At 36.9% G+C, this 18,207-nt stretch overlaps 1 protein-coding gene across 1 annotated transcript in view; it reads left to right on the top strand.

Annotated features, from left to right (window-relative positions):
• LOC133324021 (homeobox protein caupolican-like) overlaps nucleotides 1-10,792 on the top strand; it is a gene marked incomplete at its 5' end in the record, with an annotated part of 40,567 nt that extends 29,775 nt beyond the window's left edge. Inside the window, 2 exons of the mRNA XM_061532911.1 lie at nucleotides 10,242-10,678; nucleotides 10,728-10,792. Of these exons, the coding sequence (XP_061388895.1) occupies nucleotides 10,242-10,678; nucleotides 10,728-10,792 (502 nt within the window). The remainder of the gene's footprint in view (nucleotides 1-10,241; nucleotides 10,679-10,727) is intronic.
• Between the last annotated feature and the right edge of the window lie 7,415 nt (nucleotides 10,793-18,207).

Here is an 18,207-nt window from a genome sequence, read left to right as displayed (position 1 = left end):
GATATGGTTTTGAAAGCGTGTACTCATGTACACGAAATGTACTATATGGTACTATATTTGGAACAAATTTAATTTAAAGATACAAATCGAGCTGGAATTCTGGAATTTGAAAAAAAAAACGTTACCGTCGGAGTGTAGGATTGGGATATTAACGTAGTTTTTAAAATTTTTTACTTATGTGTACGAAAATAACTAAATCGTACTATAATTGGATTTCGGTGAACCGATAGAGTGGGAACAATGAAATTCGGAGTCAAGGTCACATTTGGAGTCAAGGGGTCAGGATTCAGTTTAAGAAATTAATACTTAATGGTACTAAATTTGGTAAAATTTGAATTTTAGGTAATCCATTAGAAATTTGTATCACTGTTGAGATGTAAGATTAAGATATGTAAAAGTTTTAGAAATTCGTACTACTGTGTACTAAATTTGGTACAATTTGAATTGTGAGTGGTTATCATCACTATGGGGGTCTAGGTTTGTGGTAAGAAGGAGGTTTTAGAAAATCGTACTACTGTGTACTAAATATGGTACAATTTGAATTGTGGGTGAACCGATAGAGTTGGAATCCTGAAAATTGGATTTAGGATCAGTGTGGGGGGTAGGATTGGGGTATGTAGAATGTTTTGGAAATTGGTACTACTGTGTACTAAATTTGGTACTATTTGAATTGTGGGTGAACCGATAGAGCTGGAATCATGAAACTTGGATTCAGGATCACTGTGCGCGTGTAGGTTTGGTTAAGTAGGAAGTTTTAGAAATTCGTTCTACTGTGTACTATATTTAGTACAATTGGAATTGTGGGCGAACCAAGAGAGTTGAAATCATGAAATTTGAATTTGAGTTTTGTGGGATGGTTGAGGAAGGTACTTATGGAAATAATGGAACTAAATATGGTAGAATTTTGTATTTGGGTGAACCTTTAGAGCTCGAATCATGAAATATGGTACTAAGTTGTACTCAAATTCAATTTATGGTCGATATTAATGTGTGGATTATTTAGTTTTTCTGGCATATGCAGTTTTCTGTGAAAATAAAGAAAATATGTTATTACATGTTTAAATATTACCCACATTCGCTAATGCGAATCTTTAAGTGCGAATCTTTAAAACACATGTTGTGTAAAACCTACTATCCTGCGTCATTCCCGTTCCATGTTGGCATTTTCCTTATTGGTTTTAAACTGTATTATGAATTCAATATATTTAATACATCAATTATTTAGAGCAATTGACTTCAAAAAATACCCGCGAAACAAATAAGAATCATCCAAAAAATGTTTATGTTATTATTTTTTTCCCAGCTGTGTTTGTAGAACTTTTCACATGCATTGGAAATGGAGCCCATCAATGAGGTTTTATGGTGAAAAATTACCTCTACTTAAGTTAGTCAGTAAAAGTGTGGCAAATAAAATTTATTATCAAAATAACGTTAATTTCATTATGCGAATGAAAACGAAATAAATATACTATATAGGAACGTATATTTTCCGTCTATACATATGTATGTCTAAAGTAGAACTGTTTGTGTCAATCTTTTTTTTTTATACGTGTGTAGGTATGTCTAAATAAATGTAATACGTAAACATTTGTCAACTGCTTGTCAAAGTCGTAAAGAGCCAAATAAATTTGTTATGGCCGTAACGCTATGTTCATGGGGGAAGGGGTCATCGTTTTCGTTGGTTAGCAGGCACTGCATAAGGCTATGGTTGGTTGTGGGCAAAACGACACTGCCAACAAAGTAAATAGGGACATTTTATAAGACTAACTAAATCAATCACATGATACAGAAGTTTAATTACATTTTTAATATACGTTCAAAGTGAACAAATCGTTGAGGAATAAACTTAGTGGAACGACAGGGTCTGAGTTATGCTGAGAAATGTTAAATACTTGGCCCAAAACTTTAAACCATTATTACACTTTTTTTTTAATATCATTATCACATGAGTGGAACTATCATAAAGGATTCAATATAACTTGTCTCACCTTTCTTATTTCAAAAAATAAAATCACTTTATTTAATATATTTGTTACTTATGTATATATAATTATAATTAACTTGCAAGAATAATACCTAATTATTTCTTTCATAGTGTAGTCGTATGACAATAAATCGAATTTTGTATATTACACCCAAGTACACATACTCAACCGAACAAAATGCCATTGGTTGAAAGTGCGAATGATTTAACACCCGCATCGGTTTGTATTCACACATACCTATAGCCTAAAAGTATATCTGGCAAATTGACAAAAAATAAATAAATCCCCACAAAAAAACTTTGCGACTTAAATCAACGGAAATCCAGGCACTACCATTAGCAACATGCGCTTCTGCGTGACATATCGATATCAATCATTAAATCTATACAAAAAAGCGCCTTTAAGGAAAATTCATACCAATATATTTACAAATACAGTGACATGGTTCACTTTTGTCGCCCAACTGAACCTAGCCTATTTTTTTACACAGAAAAACGGAATAACTTAAATTTGTATTAGCTTGATGTCTGTTTGGCTGAAGCAGGTTTTGTAGTCCTCCGCCTAACCCTGTTTTGTTCCACATATACCAGCAGTAAACCAGTCACTCAATCAAGAAATAAATAAATAGGTTTCGGTAAGTGCATGTGTGAATGTTTGTATTTTATGGTTCAGGACATAGCCGCCATAATCATTAAATAAAACAGTTTGACAAATTCCAATGAAAGGTCTATTCTCCTTAAGTTTATGGATAATAAATGAATGTGTTGGATTTAAATAAATTGAGATTTTCACTTAGCGTTGGTTTCGACCTTTAAAGGACAATCAACGGGGTACTGCAATTAACTAACTCACCACTATTGCTGGGAAAACACCATGCAATGTATTGTGTCTTAGAATTGATAGTCTCCATCTTCGAACTTAACGTTAAGAAGGATGTGGCCGATGGTGTAAAATGAAACCAGTGAGCGGAGCAGTATATTCGGACGGGGCCGACCATATGATACCCTACACAACTTCCACGAAAATCTAACTTTCTTTGGTTACATATTTTCTGAGCATGGAAAATATTATATATAATATTCAGTAAACCCCTTCTAATTACTTGTCCAGATTCCCTTCACCGTAGGTTGTGTTATCATGTTCGGCTTTCAATTGTGACCTATATATTGACTCAAAAAAAAAAACTAAAAAAAATAAGTTTTCGGTCCACCCCATCCCAATATTATTATCTGATCATCACCGAAAATTATAGGCGTTATCCTTGACCATGCCTGGATCCTCATGAAAAATTTCAAAGCGATCCGCGCTGTATTTCCGCCTCTAGTGTGTTAATGTGTTACTAAATAATATCTGAGTACGTAAGCACCAGTAAATATTTAAATGTAACTCCCACATCCGAGTACATACGACAATATAAATGGTATCAATTTAAAGGCCAACCACTCCTCTTGGATATAAAATCAACTTCTCGGGTCTATGTCCATCAGGGACAAATATATACGCTATAGAATACAAATTTTGTCATTTTTCACACAAAAGTCAGGGTCCATTTGACCCGCTAAATATTGACCGATCTTTATCAAAACATGCATGCTTATTCTTTCCATTCAAAATTTCAAGATGTTCGAGCCATTATTGCGGCCTCTGGAGCGACCAGAAAAACCGACAAAAATTTAGTATTAATATTAACCGATCTTTTCCAAAGATCGGTTAATACATGCAAAATTTCGTGAAGATTGGTCCATAACTGTAGCCTGTATCGTGTTTACAAATTATAATGGACAGACGGACGGACGGACACACATGTCTAGATCGACTCAGCTAGTCGAGATATGACGATCGTTATACTTAAAGGTGGGTCTAGGACCAATATTTCGCGGCGTTACAAACTTTTGGGGATGCACAAAGCTATAATACCCTGACAACATAGTTGTGTAGGGTATAAAAACTCGAAACTCATTATCTTTATTCGTACTAACATCAATGGTTCTAAATTACATATAGTACTTTCCGTGCACTTTTTTTTTTGCAAAAAGCAAAGGTTTCTTAAATTAATTAGACCGCTTCATCGTTTGGTGTGATTTTAACTAACATGACATATGCTTTGCACAAACAAACGTAACAAATCGTCGTTATTCTTGTTATTCGAATAAAATTGTATTTCGCTATGGGCGTAAGTGGAAATGTTTGCGTTTATGACGTCATATTGCAAGATTGTTTTCCGTTATCGTTTTGCTTGCATGCTGCTCTCTTGCTTCTGCCACTGGCACTTCGGTCAGGATGATTTATTTTATTTGTTTTTATATGACACCATTGAGGTGGCAGTTGAAAACTGGAGCTGGAATTGCTCTTGGCATGGGATTAATAATGGAAACGAAGTTTTTGTTGTATTGTGTTTTGTTCTCACTCACTTTGACGGTGATTCATTCATTACCGTTTTCTACACATGTGAAAAAAACATACGTGAAAAATGATTGTCATTTTTTATTTTAACAAGAAATTCCGTCAACTTATGGGAGAATTTTCGTAATGTATTGAATTGTATTTAAGGTGTGAACTAACATGAATTTTGTTTTCGCCCTGAATTTGTTGGAATATTTAATTAAATAATTTGGCAAATAGCTTAAGAGCCGAGAGTTAGGTTTTAATTTTGGAAAACATACAAAGGGTAGAATAAGTCTGAGACCATTTGAAGAAATATAGCTTTTAATGATGCGACATATCGGATCTATGTACTTTCACGGGTTGCCACAAGTTACAGTGAAAATCTCAAATATATTTGTTCAATAAGTTGTAAGGGGAACATAAAAAATCAGTAAGAATACCACTTTGTATACATGCAATAAATTCTTTAAAATAAGTAAATAAGAAGAACAATTTTGCTGGATCGAAATATGCGCCGCACCACATGGTGTGCACTAGATATTTTAATTATTCGAGATTGTCAAAGCGATTTGGGGAAATCTATCATAGAAAACTCTATTATATCTGTCCATTTAGCTGTTGGATGGTAAAACAATTTGTATGGGAAACTTAACACATTTTTAAGTCATTCATATTTCTTATTTCTTCTGAACGGTTAAGTGCCTTTCCGTAAGAGCAATGCAGCGTCAATTCACTCCTGGTGCGTAAGCTTTGACTTGACAAATTTATTCAACTCAAATTGTCAGCAATAAAATATGAACGCCGCACTATTGGAGCAAACATGCCCATTTGACAAATATAATCATAGCCTGCTTTGTTTTTAAGCCTCATTTTGGGTAAATCGTTTCGACTTGAGTTTTAATTATTCCCGCTGTTGCATGCCACTTATGTGAGCATATAAGTCCAATTGTGACAACATAAATAAATAAAACGAAACCAAGTTAACGCAGGCAGTCGTGCATCAGACATCTAAATGTGCCCCCAGACTGACCACCAAAAATACAATAACAACAAAGTGACATAAAAGTGCAAAAAAAAGAAAAAACGGAAAAAGAAACGTACGCAAAAACAAAATAAGCGCAACAGCGCAGAAAAAATCCATCACAATGACCAACACCTGCTGAGTCAAAAATAGTGACCATTATAATACGTTTTGGCCAGAAACTGAAACCATATAAAAATCGCAAATCCATGGTAGTCTACTGTGGAAGTGTGTGACTGCAATTGTGGCATTCTGATATTGTTGTATATACTACGTATATTGCGAACTTAAGCCGTAAAGCTTTCGTGGCTTACTCAGTCGCCAATGTCCCAGAAAATATTCGTAACAGTTCGAAAGCATAGCACAAATATCAATTGCTTGGCGCAGTGTCTTAATAAAGTTATGAATCAACATCAAAACCCTAAAAAAGATGAATATATTGCCAACAAAATACCTATAGGGCTGTAAAATATCACTTTTAGACAGCATCATTGAGTCCTTCAGGAAAAAAAAACAAACAAAAAATACAACAAGGTTAAATTGTTGTCTTGCTAATGTGTCTTATACAAAACAGTCAGTGGGTTCCCTGGATACAATAGACGTCATGTGGTCCAAAGATATTTACAATATCTGCAGAGTGTTTAAATTATTTAGTAGATATAAAAAAAACTCTCACAGCATAATTATGTAGGACATAAAAATAACAAAATGGCGATAAGCTGCAAGGCAATTATCTATCAACTAAGAAACTTAAAGTGCTAAGGATTGCTCCAAATTTAGTTATAGTCACCACATTTATTTAATTTTGTTCGATCTCATATAAATGGCGCATCAAAGAAACAATTTTTTTTCAATATCAAATATAGGACCGACGTAGACAAATTTCTGAAAATAATAATTTCCGGGAAATTCAAAATGTAGACAATTCGATGAGAAAATAGGGTAAAAATCTCAAACCTAACTCAATCAACTCGTAAACCGATTTTTGGTAGGAAGATTTGACACTCAATCAAAATCTGACAAATGAAATTAGAGACAATTGGTTTAAAAAACGTAAACCGATATCGACAATTTTTGGTAGGAAGATTTAACACCCCATTTACTTAACTAGCTGGGTTGTGACAGAATATTTGTTCTATATGCCGAGCCTAAAAAATATTTCCATGTGCGTCGGTCTTGTGCGCAATTTTTCCAATTTGAAAGACCATATTCTAAAACCATATTCGAATTCGTGTCACCTCCAGCAGTTGGTTCTCTTTTATATGCCTTTTGGGTGGGGGAATCCTCATCCATTCTCACAACATGACCTAGCCAACGTAGTCGCTGCAGCTCGATACGTCTGACTATGTCGATGCCCGAGGATATATTTTACAACTCAATGTTCATTCGACGGCGATATTTACCGCACATCGGCCCATAGATCTTTCGGAGAATTTTGCACTCAAACACTCCAAGAGCTGCCTCATCTGCTTGCATAAGTACCCATGCTTCAGATCCATATAACAACACGGGTAATATCAGCGTTTTGTAGAGTTTGAGTTTGGTCTGGCGGCAGGTGACCTTGTTTCTAAATTACTTACATAGACCATAGTAGCATATGTTGACCAACACTCTCCACTGTTGGTCAAGTTCCACTGTTGGTCCGCAAATTGCAAATTGTTACCGCTCTCAATGTAATCGGCGTAGATGTGTAACATGTGTTGTTTTGTGTACAGAGTGTCACTTCTGTTCACCTTTGCCTCTCGTATGACCTTTTCCAGCATGATGTTAAAAAGGTCACACGATAAACTGTAGCCTTGTCTGAATCCTCGTTCGGTATTAAATGGCTCCGAGAGGTCCTTTGCGCCTTTAACTACTGATCTTCTGTCATTTAAAGCTGTCCTGAATAGCCGAATTAATTTTGCAGGAATGTCAAACGCAGACATAGTGTTAAACAACTCTGAACGAATAGGGCTGGTCAATGGTAGATTTGTCAGGTCTGAAGCCGCATTGGTATGGTCCAATAAAGTCATTGGCCATTGCTTTCAGTCGTTCACAGAACACGATGGGAGGGAGAGATATTCCTCTATAGTTGGTATATATCGTCCTGTCTCCTTTGAGTGTACGGGACACGGGATGCTGATGCTGTTCCAATCATTGGGCATGCATTCATCTTGCCAAATTGTACTAATCATCTGGTGCATGCTCCTGCACCTGACCACCAGTCTTGTATAATTCGGCTGGTAACCCATCCGCATCTGCTGCTTTATTATTCTTCTGCCGATTGATTGCTATTCTGACCTCATCTTGGCTAGGTGGTATACACTCTATGCCATCATATCTTATTGGTTCTGGGATATCATCATCACAGCCACTATTCTCTACAGGAGGATGTGCCTGCACCAAAACCTTCGGTTTGGTGTTTTACTCGTTGGTAAAATTTCCGGACTTCATTCTCGATTTGCTCACGCTCACGCGTTTCTTGTTCTTTCTTCTTTTCTCTGAAAATACGTTTCTCCTTTTCTCTCGATATACGCTATACGCTGCGTTTTTCACGTTAGTAGCATTATGACACTCCTGATCGTACCACGCGTTCCTTGATGATGGTCTTTGGTACCCAAATGTTGCTTTTGCTGAAGTTTGTCGCCCACTCGATTCTATTATCGGAACAAGGAGTGCTTTCGTCAAGCAGCTGGGTATGTTGAGCTGAGTAGGCTTCTTCTACCTGTTTTGTTTGAAGCTTTTCGACGTGGAGTTTTCGTGTTGTGTTAGATCGTCCCTTTGATGCTACATTAAGACAAGTGCGAACTTTGGCTGCTACAAAGTAGTGGTCCGAATCGATATTCACTTCTCGGATCGATCGAACGTCTAAAAAACTGGATGAATGCCTTCCGTCTATCACAACATGATCAATTTGATTTATAGTTGTTCGATCGGGAGAAATCCAGGTATTCTTGTGTATATCGAGATGCTTTTTGTGATAAGAACCACATGGCGAAAACTCAACAAGGTTGAAATAGATGATGTGGATGCAATATACATCAATTATTCAAAAGACAAATCACAACAGAAATTTAGACAACTTTAGACACTGTGTTTTGCTTCATGCAATACCATCCACCTACTTGTGTGTTAATGGCTTGCAACAGCAACAGAATCTAACCAAATCAACCGTTTATTGTAGATAGAAAAGAATGTTTCAGTGTGTTAGCCAACTTTGAAAAAAATATATTTTTATACCCTACACAACTATGTTGTCAGGGTATTATAGCTTTGTGCAGCCCCAAATGTTTGTAACGCCGCGAAATATTGGTCCTAGACCCACCTTTAAGTATACCGATCGTCATATCTCGACTAGCTGAGTCGATCTACACATGTGTGTCCGTCCGTCCGTCCGTCCGTCCGTCCGTCTGTCCATTATAATTTGTAAACACGATACAGGCCACAGTTATGGACCAATCTTCACGAAATTTTGCATGTAGGATGGGTTCTGGCCAATGAAGACCCCTATTGTTTTTGGAAAAGATCGGTTAATATTTAGGGGATGAAATGGACCAAATACTAAATTTTTGTCGGTTTTTCTGGTCGCTCCAGAGGCCGCAATTATGGCCCAAACACCGCGAATTTTTGCATGGAGAAGGGTATCGGGCCAGAGAATAAGCATGCATGTTTTGATAAAGATCGGTCAATATTTAGCTGGTCAAATGGACCCTGACTTTTGTGTGAAAAATGACAAAATTTGTATTCTATGGCATATATATTTACTCCTGAAGGACATAGACCCGAAAAATTGATAGTATATCCAAGAGGAGTGGTTGACCTTTAAATTGATACCAATTATATTGTTTTATGTGCTCGGATGTGGGAGTTACACCTAAATATTTACAGGTATCCGTATATTATTTAGTAACCCATTATCACTCTGGAGAGCGGAACTATAGCGCTGATCGCTTTGAAATGTTCCATGAGGTTCCAGTTATGGTCAAGGACAACGCCTATAATTTTCGGTGATGATCAGATAATAATTTTGGAATGAAGTGGACCGAAAACTTAATTTTTATACCCTACACAACTATGTTGTCAGGGTATTATAGCTTTGTGCAGCCCCAAATATTTGTAACACCGCGAAATATTGGTCCTAGACCCACCTTTAAGTATACCGATCGTCATATCTCGACTAGCTGAGTCGATCTAGACATGTGTGTCCGTCCGTCCGTCCGTCTGTCCATTATAATTTGTAAACACGATACAGGCCACAGTTTTGTCAGTTTTTCTAGTCGCTCCAGAGGCCGCAATTATGGCCCAAACACGGTGAAGTTAAGATTTAATTCAAGGGGTGCAATGAACAGAAAACTTTAATTTTGTTAGATTTTCTAGTCGCTCTAGAGGCAATTATACCAGAACATCACATATTTCACAAGATGAAGGGGATCTGACCAACTACTTAGAGCGGCTGTTTAGATGATGATCGGTCAATATTCCGAGGGTCAAATGAACAAAAACCTAAAGTGACCATTTTTTATTTTATGGCGTAAAAATTCACTTCAAGAAAAAACATTTTGGAAAATATGCCAGGGTTAGAAAGTGAAGTTGTTCATCTATAATCTGCAAAAAGGGTGCAAATATCACGAAATATTGCCCAGGCTCAGAATATAGAAACGCAGAAAGTTTGCTTTTCGTGGTAGTTGTGTAGGGTATCATATGGTCGGCCCCGTCCGACTATACTGCTCCGCTCACTGGTTTATGTATATATTTGTTTTGTTTTTCACTCATCTCCCTATTTTTGTTGTTATTATTTATTTTCGCTGCCGTCCTCTGGAAACTGAATCACTCACTATGTTGCACCGTTGCATTACTGTCTACTCCTGCAGTTATGGCGCCAGTTATGATTTAGCATCACGTCGTAAGAACGCCACGCGGGAATCAACTGCCACATTAAAAGCCTGGCTGAACGAACACATGAAGAATCCTTATCCGACCAAAGGCGAGAAGATCATGCTGGCAATAATCACTAAAATGACTCTGACGCAGGTCTCAACATGGTTTGCCAACGCTCGCAGACGTCTCAAGAAAGAGAACAAAATGACATGGGAACCAAAAAATCGTACCGAAGATGAAGATGCAATGGTCTCCGATGAGGAAAAGGATCACGAGGATGACAGTGCCAACAACAGGCTACGAACATCGACATCAGCCATAACGGCATCGTCAATGTCGACAGCGGCAGGTTCAGTGCAGCAGACATCGCTTATGCCCACGATAAAACAACGTATGGATGGTTATGATGGACGTTTAAGTGCAACAGGTGGTAATGGTGCTCTTGGCCTAAGTAACCACAATCACCACAGCAATGGTAGTGTTGGTGGTGCCAACAGCAGCAGCAGCAATAATCCAGCGGCGAGTAATGCAGACAACAATATGACTGGTGGTGGTGGTGCAGCAGGCACATCGACTGGTGTGGGTGTTGTGGCAAATCTTAGTGGGAATCATCATGGCATTGGAGGCCTCAACACACAAACAAAAGGTAATTATGAACTTGTGTATTATGTATATATTTATTGTTACTATATTGTTGATATATAATATTAATGAAATGTGAAATTACATTTTTGGGGGTTTAAATGAAAGCAAACATTAAATCAAATACCAACAAAAATCAATTAAAAAATTGTCAGTCAATGTTGTCCAGAAATATATACATATGCCCAGCTAATGTATATTTAGTATACACTTATACTGACTTTAATATATTGAACAGTTTGCGGAGCACTAGTGTCCAGATGGAGGGATGTAACCGATCGTTGTAATAAATCTATGGTTAGTATAAACATTAAGGTTATACACAGATTGGATTTGGATTTTTAAAAATACCTAATTCGTGGAATCCTAACAAATTTTTTCGGGGACTATGCAAAGGCACTGTGCAACAGGCAAAAGGAATCGTGATAGACCCATGGTTCCTTTTGAGAATATGCATAGAATCACTTTCTGAGTCGATTTATGCATGTACATCTGTCCGTCCGTCCCTCTGTTGATGTTAAATTATAAACAAAGTACAGGTCGCATTTATGATCTGATTTGGATGAAATTTGGCACAGCTCACTTATTCGGCCGAAGGACTAACCCTATTGAAATTGGGAAAAATCGTCCGATTTAAGGTAAATGGTGTACCAAAGTCCCTATATATCATGCGATGTGCACGAAATTTCTTATAGCATACCAAATTAGGTCTAGAATTATGTGTGCTAGGTTAGGTTAGGGATGTACGCCTGTTGTATCAACCGTCCACTCGGAAACTAAACAAGTAAAAAAGCGTTAAATTCGGACATGGCCGAACTTTGGATACACTCCACCATAGAAATACTGACAAATTTTTGAAATGAAAACATAGGGAACATACATATAACTACAATTCTTCCAATCGATTGTTGTAAACCAAATAGAAAATTCAGCAGTTTCAATTCCTAAAATCTCTAAACCCTTAAATGTTGACATATATTATTAACGCATGGTACGGTGAAACATGTGTATAAAATCCTGAAAATACTCCAATTTAGAGGGCAATATTATATATGAGGCATACTAAAGCGGGGCCAATATTGACAACATTGTGTAGGAATTAGCAACTACTTGATGTTTTCATTATATAAGGGGTTAGGCCTAATTAAAGGCCGATGTAGCTCAAGTTCCAAGCTAATATTTTAGTTTTGAATCCCAATACCGTGCATGACGCTAAATATTAAATAGGTAAAATTTTTTATATAGGACCTGGTCCTAAATGCGGGTCGATACAGTTCATTCTCAAACCTCACGTTTTAGTTTTTATGTCGATATCCTCCGAGAGAAAAATTATTACAACATATGGCTACATCGACTAAATCGTTTTAGAATTCCATAATATGAGAGGTATGAACTGAAAATTTCGTCTACCGAATATCCCCCTAATACTGTGGAATACAGCTATAAGGGATAACCTCAATACACGGAAAAAATTTACCTATATTTATAATTTTTTGTGGAGAGATTTGCTACCCAATAAGAACTCAAATTACTAAATTACAGCCAATTCGGTGAAAAAATCCGGTCAAAACCCCTCAAAAACTGGAAATTGGGAGGTACCCTTATATGGGGGCTACCAGAAAAAGTAGACCTATATTTATAATTTTTAGTGGAGACATTTGGTACCCGATAAGAACCAGCGAATTCGGTTGAAAACCGCGCTCAAGAACCCTAAAATACCGAAAATTGGGGGTACCCTTATATGGGGGCTACCCGAAAAAATTTATATTGAAAACCGCGCTCAAGAACCCTAAAATAAATGGGGGTACTTATATGGGGGCTACCCGAAAAAATTTATATTTATAATTTTTAGTATAGAGATTTGCTACTCAATAAGAACTCAAAGTACCGAATTTCAACGAATTCGGTCGAAAAATGTGATCAAACCCCCCAAAATACCGCAAAATTGGGGGTACCCTTATAGGGGGGCTATCCCAAAATATTAACCTATATTTATAATTTTTTGTGGAGACATTTATGAAGATTGACAGACCTGGCAGAGGTAGGGAGCCACTAGTCCAGGATTCCCTACTAGGAAATTCAACTTTGATGTCATTAAAGTCCCTATGGGGGAATATAATCACTGATATGACGTGTGCTAAGTTTCGTGAAAATCGGTTCAGATTTATATATTGCTGCCATATATTGTTTCGGTCGATTTTAGGTAAATGGTGCACCAAAGTCCCTGATTTGGACGAATTTTGGCATAGCGTACTAAATTAAGTCTAGAATGATGTGTGCTAAGGTTCGTGAAAATCGATTCAGATTTAGATATAGCTCCCATATATAGTTTCGTCCGATTTTATGTAAATGGTGGACCCAAGTCCCTGAAAATCATTCGATTTGCACGAAATTTGGTATAGCGTATGGAATTAAGTATAGAATGATGTGTGCATTTTAAGTAAATTATACACTAAAAATCCATATCTAGGCCGATTGACACAACTACTCGAGTAAATATAAATTAATATCTTGCAGGTTTGCTTGAAATCGGTTCTGATATAGATATATCGTAGCGTCCATATATCAATGGGTGTCTGATTGAGATTAAATTTTAAACAGTGCAGCATACCGAATAGCGTGTGTCAAGTTTGCTTTAAATCGATTTACACAAATCTGTCCCACTGTGCGCAAACGACTCTAAACTTACCCAAATGAAATTATATATATATACAGTGGCTCCATCGCATAATCGGACAAAAGGAGTATTTACTAAAACCAGAAGATTTTTGGAAGCAGGTAATTTGATGATAGATCATCTTAAAGTACATTTCTATTGATAGTTCTCATTATATTAAGGTTCTGTTTACTGACGAAAGCAAATTTAATTTGCACGGATCAGATGGAAAGGTGTATGTGTGGCGTAAGCCAAATGCTGAATTAAATCATAAGAATACAAAAGCCACTGTTAAGCACGGAGGAGGTTCTGTTATGGTTTGGGGCTGCATGTCGAGTGCGGGAGTAGGCAATTTGCATTTTATTGATGGTAAAATGAACAAATTTTTCTACATCAACATTTTAAAACAAAATGTAAAGCAAAGTGCAGACAAATTGGGTATCGCGAACAACTTTGCCTTTTATCAAGACAACGATCCCAAGCACACATCAGGTGTTGCAAAGCTTTGGTTGATCCATAACTGCCCAAAACTTATACAAACACCTGTACAGAGCCCATACCTTAACGTAATTGAGCATCTGTGGGAAGAATTAGCTAGGAGAGTTTATGAAAAAAAATTAACTCCTTAGTACAGCTTAAGGAGGCTTTACTGGAATCGTGGAACTCTATAGGGCCGGAGGTATGCCAGAATTTGGTCAAATCAATACCGAAGCGTTTACAAGCCGTTCTGAACAAAAAGGATATGCAACTAAATAATAATTTCTCGATTTTTTGCATTATTTAATATTGATACTTTGCTTTGTCCGATTTTGCGTTGAACACAATAAATTGATTTAATTTTGTTTTTCTGACGAAATTTACTGTTATCACTAGAAAAGTTATTGTTTTTTGTATTGTTCAGAAATATAAGTAAGTAATGTGCAAATATACACATTTAGACAATTTTTTTGAAATGTATATTATTATATATATATTCGATGGAGCCACTGTATACACCCAATGTGGTGAAGGGCATCATATAGTTGACCCAGTCGGACTTTACTACTTTCCTTACGGGTTTAAAATATTTTTTTCGGAGACTACACAAATGCGTAAACTTTTACCGTACTCGTCCATTTGAAAACGCATTTACACATAATTCTCAAAATAAAGTATTCAGTTTTTACTCACATATAACTTTTGATAGCCATTTGTCAGCCATGTGACAAATTCATAAATTTGGTCATAATTGATAAATGGAAAAATGACATCGACCACCCTCTTCCTCAAATGAACATTGGGTTTCCCCATTGATACCCAACAACGTGCAACAAACTAATTAATTGTGGACAATTTGATGATGTGTCTTTTTAAGGGCTGACCAGATAGGGTTGTGAATGATACCTCTTCTTTCCCTGATCCAGATCCACCCCTGATTCTTATTGTTGATGCCTGACTAGATTGACTAACTGACTGGGTTGTGTGTGTGTGTGTGATGGCATTATACGCTTAATTAATTTCAACCTCAATTGAGGGTTAATTCTATTTTTCGTTACTCGTATTTGCACCAACAAACAAACAAATAGAAAAATATCTGAAGTGTAATATGATATGAATTCATAGAACTGTAAATCTCCTTCATCTTTTTTGCTATATTCCCTTTCTTTGCATTTTACAGTGCACAGTGGGTTAAAAGGGAATTGGGGTATCAAATGTTCTAACTAAACTGTAACATTTTAGGGTAGAACGGTATTTCCCAAATTTCGGAACTTTGGGGACTTTGAAGTCGCGTTCAACGAAATTTACAGCAATTTTTGAAAAAAATTTCTACAAATGATGATCAGTATTGGCCCATGTATCGGATTAGCCTCCATATAACTATATCCCAATTATTTGGGCACGTTTTTCAACCGAATAAGTTCTAATTTTTGATCCACATTGGCTATGAAATCATCCTAAATGTCCCAATTAATTTCCAGTATTTTAAGATTTTTAGTCGCATTTTCAACCAATCTGATATTCCGGGTCCTAAGGGAAATATCTCTGCAGAAAATTTTGCACCACATTTTGCTATAGCCTCGACATAAAGATTCTGCTCGATATTTGGCAGATCGTGGCCGCAATTTCCTATCAATGTTACTATAATTTGACATTCCGGACTCTTGTAATAAAAACATTTTTATAGAAAATTTTCTATAGGTGCATGTTTTTACCTAGACTCTATGTACATGTCCCGCCCAATTTAACAAATTTAAAAGGTTTAAACAACTTTTTTTCTGATGAATAAAATATTGTGCAGAATGATTTTAAAATAAGTGCATGTTTTGGCATTGTTCCCATATAGACGTCCTGACCCATTTTCCGCATTTTTAAAGTTTAAAACATATTTACCCACCGATGTGTCCCGAATGTGGCATTATGGGTTCTCGAAGGGTAAAAACATATTTACAGAATATTTATGCCCTACACAACTATGTTGTCAGGGTAAACATTCGTCCTAGACCACCTTTAATCATACCGACCGTCATATCTCGACTAGCTGAGTCGTTCTAGGCCGGACGCACATGCCTAGATCGACTCATCTGTCCATTATAATTTGTAAACACGATATAGGCCACAGTTATAGACCAATCTCTTGCATATAGGATGGGCTCTGGATATAGAAGACCCCTATTTTTGTCTGTTTTTCTGGTCGCTATTTTGAATGTTTAACGAATTTTCCCAACGAAGTGACTGTAATTTAGAATTCTTGAAATATGAAAAAAAATGCAGAATGCTTTAAAGCAGGTCCATGTTTTGACATAGTTCGATGCATGCTTCAACATGCCTTTTGTCCCATTTTCGGTACTTTGAGCCGCATTTTCCAACCGAAATCACTTTAATTTGGCATTCCGGATTTCTCTTAAAATCAAAACATTCAATATAGGTCCATGTTTTGCTTAATTTTTGATATGGTTAAAATCCATAACCTCCTAGCCACTTTTTCCAAATATATATAACAAAATATATCCTCTTACGACTTTTTCTATATTCGATCCCTCAAGAAAGTTATGAAAGCATGTTCGATATCCTTCAAACCACTGTGCATTCAATGATGTGACTAAAATAAATTTTATGATGATGAAGTGGTAAAATGAAATGTTATGTTGAAGGGGACAACACAAAAACAACAAAGAAATCACATACAACCCCTTTTCAGAAAAGTGTGCGTATTTGTGTTTGTTCATGTGCACATTGTTCACTTGTATTAATGTTTAGAAAATATTTTCAATTCACGTCGATGACGACAACAACAATTGTCATCGAGCTCTTTATTACGTTAGTGTACATTTTATGCAACACCTCATACGCCTTTTTTGTTTGTTTGCTACTGCCACAAATGCCAGCCACTTCAACGATTGTCAAGGCCAGCCACGGAATGTCACTTCAATGCCATATCATATGGTATGTGGGTGGTGACAAAGTGGTGAATATGAGGATGTGACCGGCACGTTTCCAACAGTTGAAGTGAAAAATGATGGAAAATATTCAGTTCAGTTATTTTCATGCGGGGGGTAGCTGTAGAAGTTTGTGGAATATTAGTTGAGGGATTATAAATAAGGACACATTTATGGAAATACACAATTTTTAGAAATAGGATGGAAAAATGTATCGTTTGTCTCCCATATTGCCTGAAAGACAAATTCAGTATTTGGCAAAAATTGTATTTGCCTTTGGTGTGAAAACATTTTAGGCAATATGGGTTCGATTTAGAAATGTTATTTCATCCGTACGCCTCACGAACCGAAATATCCCTCTCAAAATTAAATCAAGTCTCATAACGGAGAATATTTTTCATCCTTTCTGATAATAAAAATAAAACAATAGCAGAATTTGAATTTTTAAAAGCCCACTCCAGATCCGAAGATGAAACCTTTCCTCGTGGAGCCTGCCACATTCGTGGCCTTCCCCATCTACGGGAGCTGGGTCATTTTCATTCATCCGCACAACATGGCCTAGCCACCGTAGTCGCTGCAGCTCAATACGACTGACTATGTCGATGTCCGCGTATAAATTGTAAAGCTCGTGGTTCATTAGACGCCGATATTCACCGTCGACGCAGATCGGCCCGTAGATCTTTCGGAGACTTTTTCTCTCAAACACCCCAAGAGCTGCCTCATGTGCTTGCGCAAGTACCCATGCTTATGATCCATATAATAGCACGGGTAGTATCAGCGTCTTGTAAAGTGTGAGTTTGGTCTGGCGGGAGGTGGCCTTGTTTCTAATCTGCTTACTTAGACCATAGTAGCATCTGTTGGCCATCACAATCCTTCTCCGAATTTCAAAACTGGTGTCATTCGTTTTATTTATGGCGGTAACAAGGTATATTAAGTCTTTAACTACCTCGAAACTGTAGTTCTCAAGTTCCACAGTTGGTCCGAGTCTACTGGACGTCTTGAGCGTTGATAACATCAGCTTGGTCTTCTCGCCGTTTACTGCCAGACCCACGTACGTTTCTCCTCTCTCCTTTTCTCCCGATAGTTCTCCATCACGTTACGTGTTGCTACTGTCTGCAGGGTTGCCCTATACGCTGCGTTTTTCACCTCATTAGCATTACGACACTCCTGATCGTACCATGGGTTTCTTGGTGGTGGTTTTTTGATACCCAATTGTTGCTTTTGCTGCAATTTTGTAGGGAGTGG

The sequence above is a fragment of the Musca vetustissima genome, unplaced genomic scaffold (assembly GCF_032173495.1).
Source record: "Musca vetustissima isolate MV318-11 ecotype Yass unplaced genomic scaffold, APGP_CSIRO_Mvet_v1 utg19172, whole genome shotgun sequence".
Lineage (NCBI taxonomy): Eukaryota > Metazoa > Arthropoda > Insecta > Diptera > Muscidae > Musca > Musca vetustissima.
This window is presented reverse-complemented; position numbering and strand designations above follow the sequence as displayed.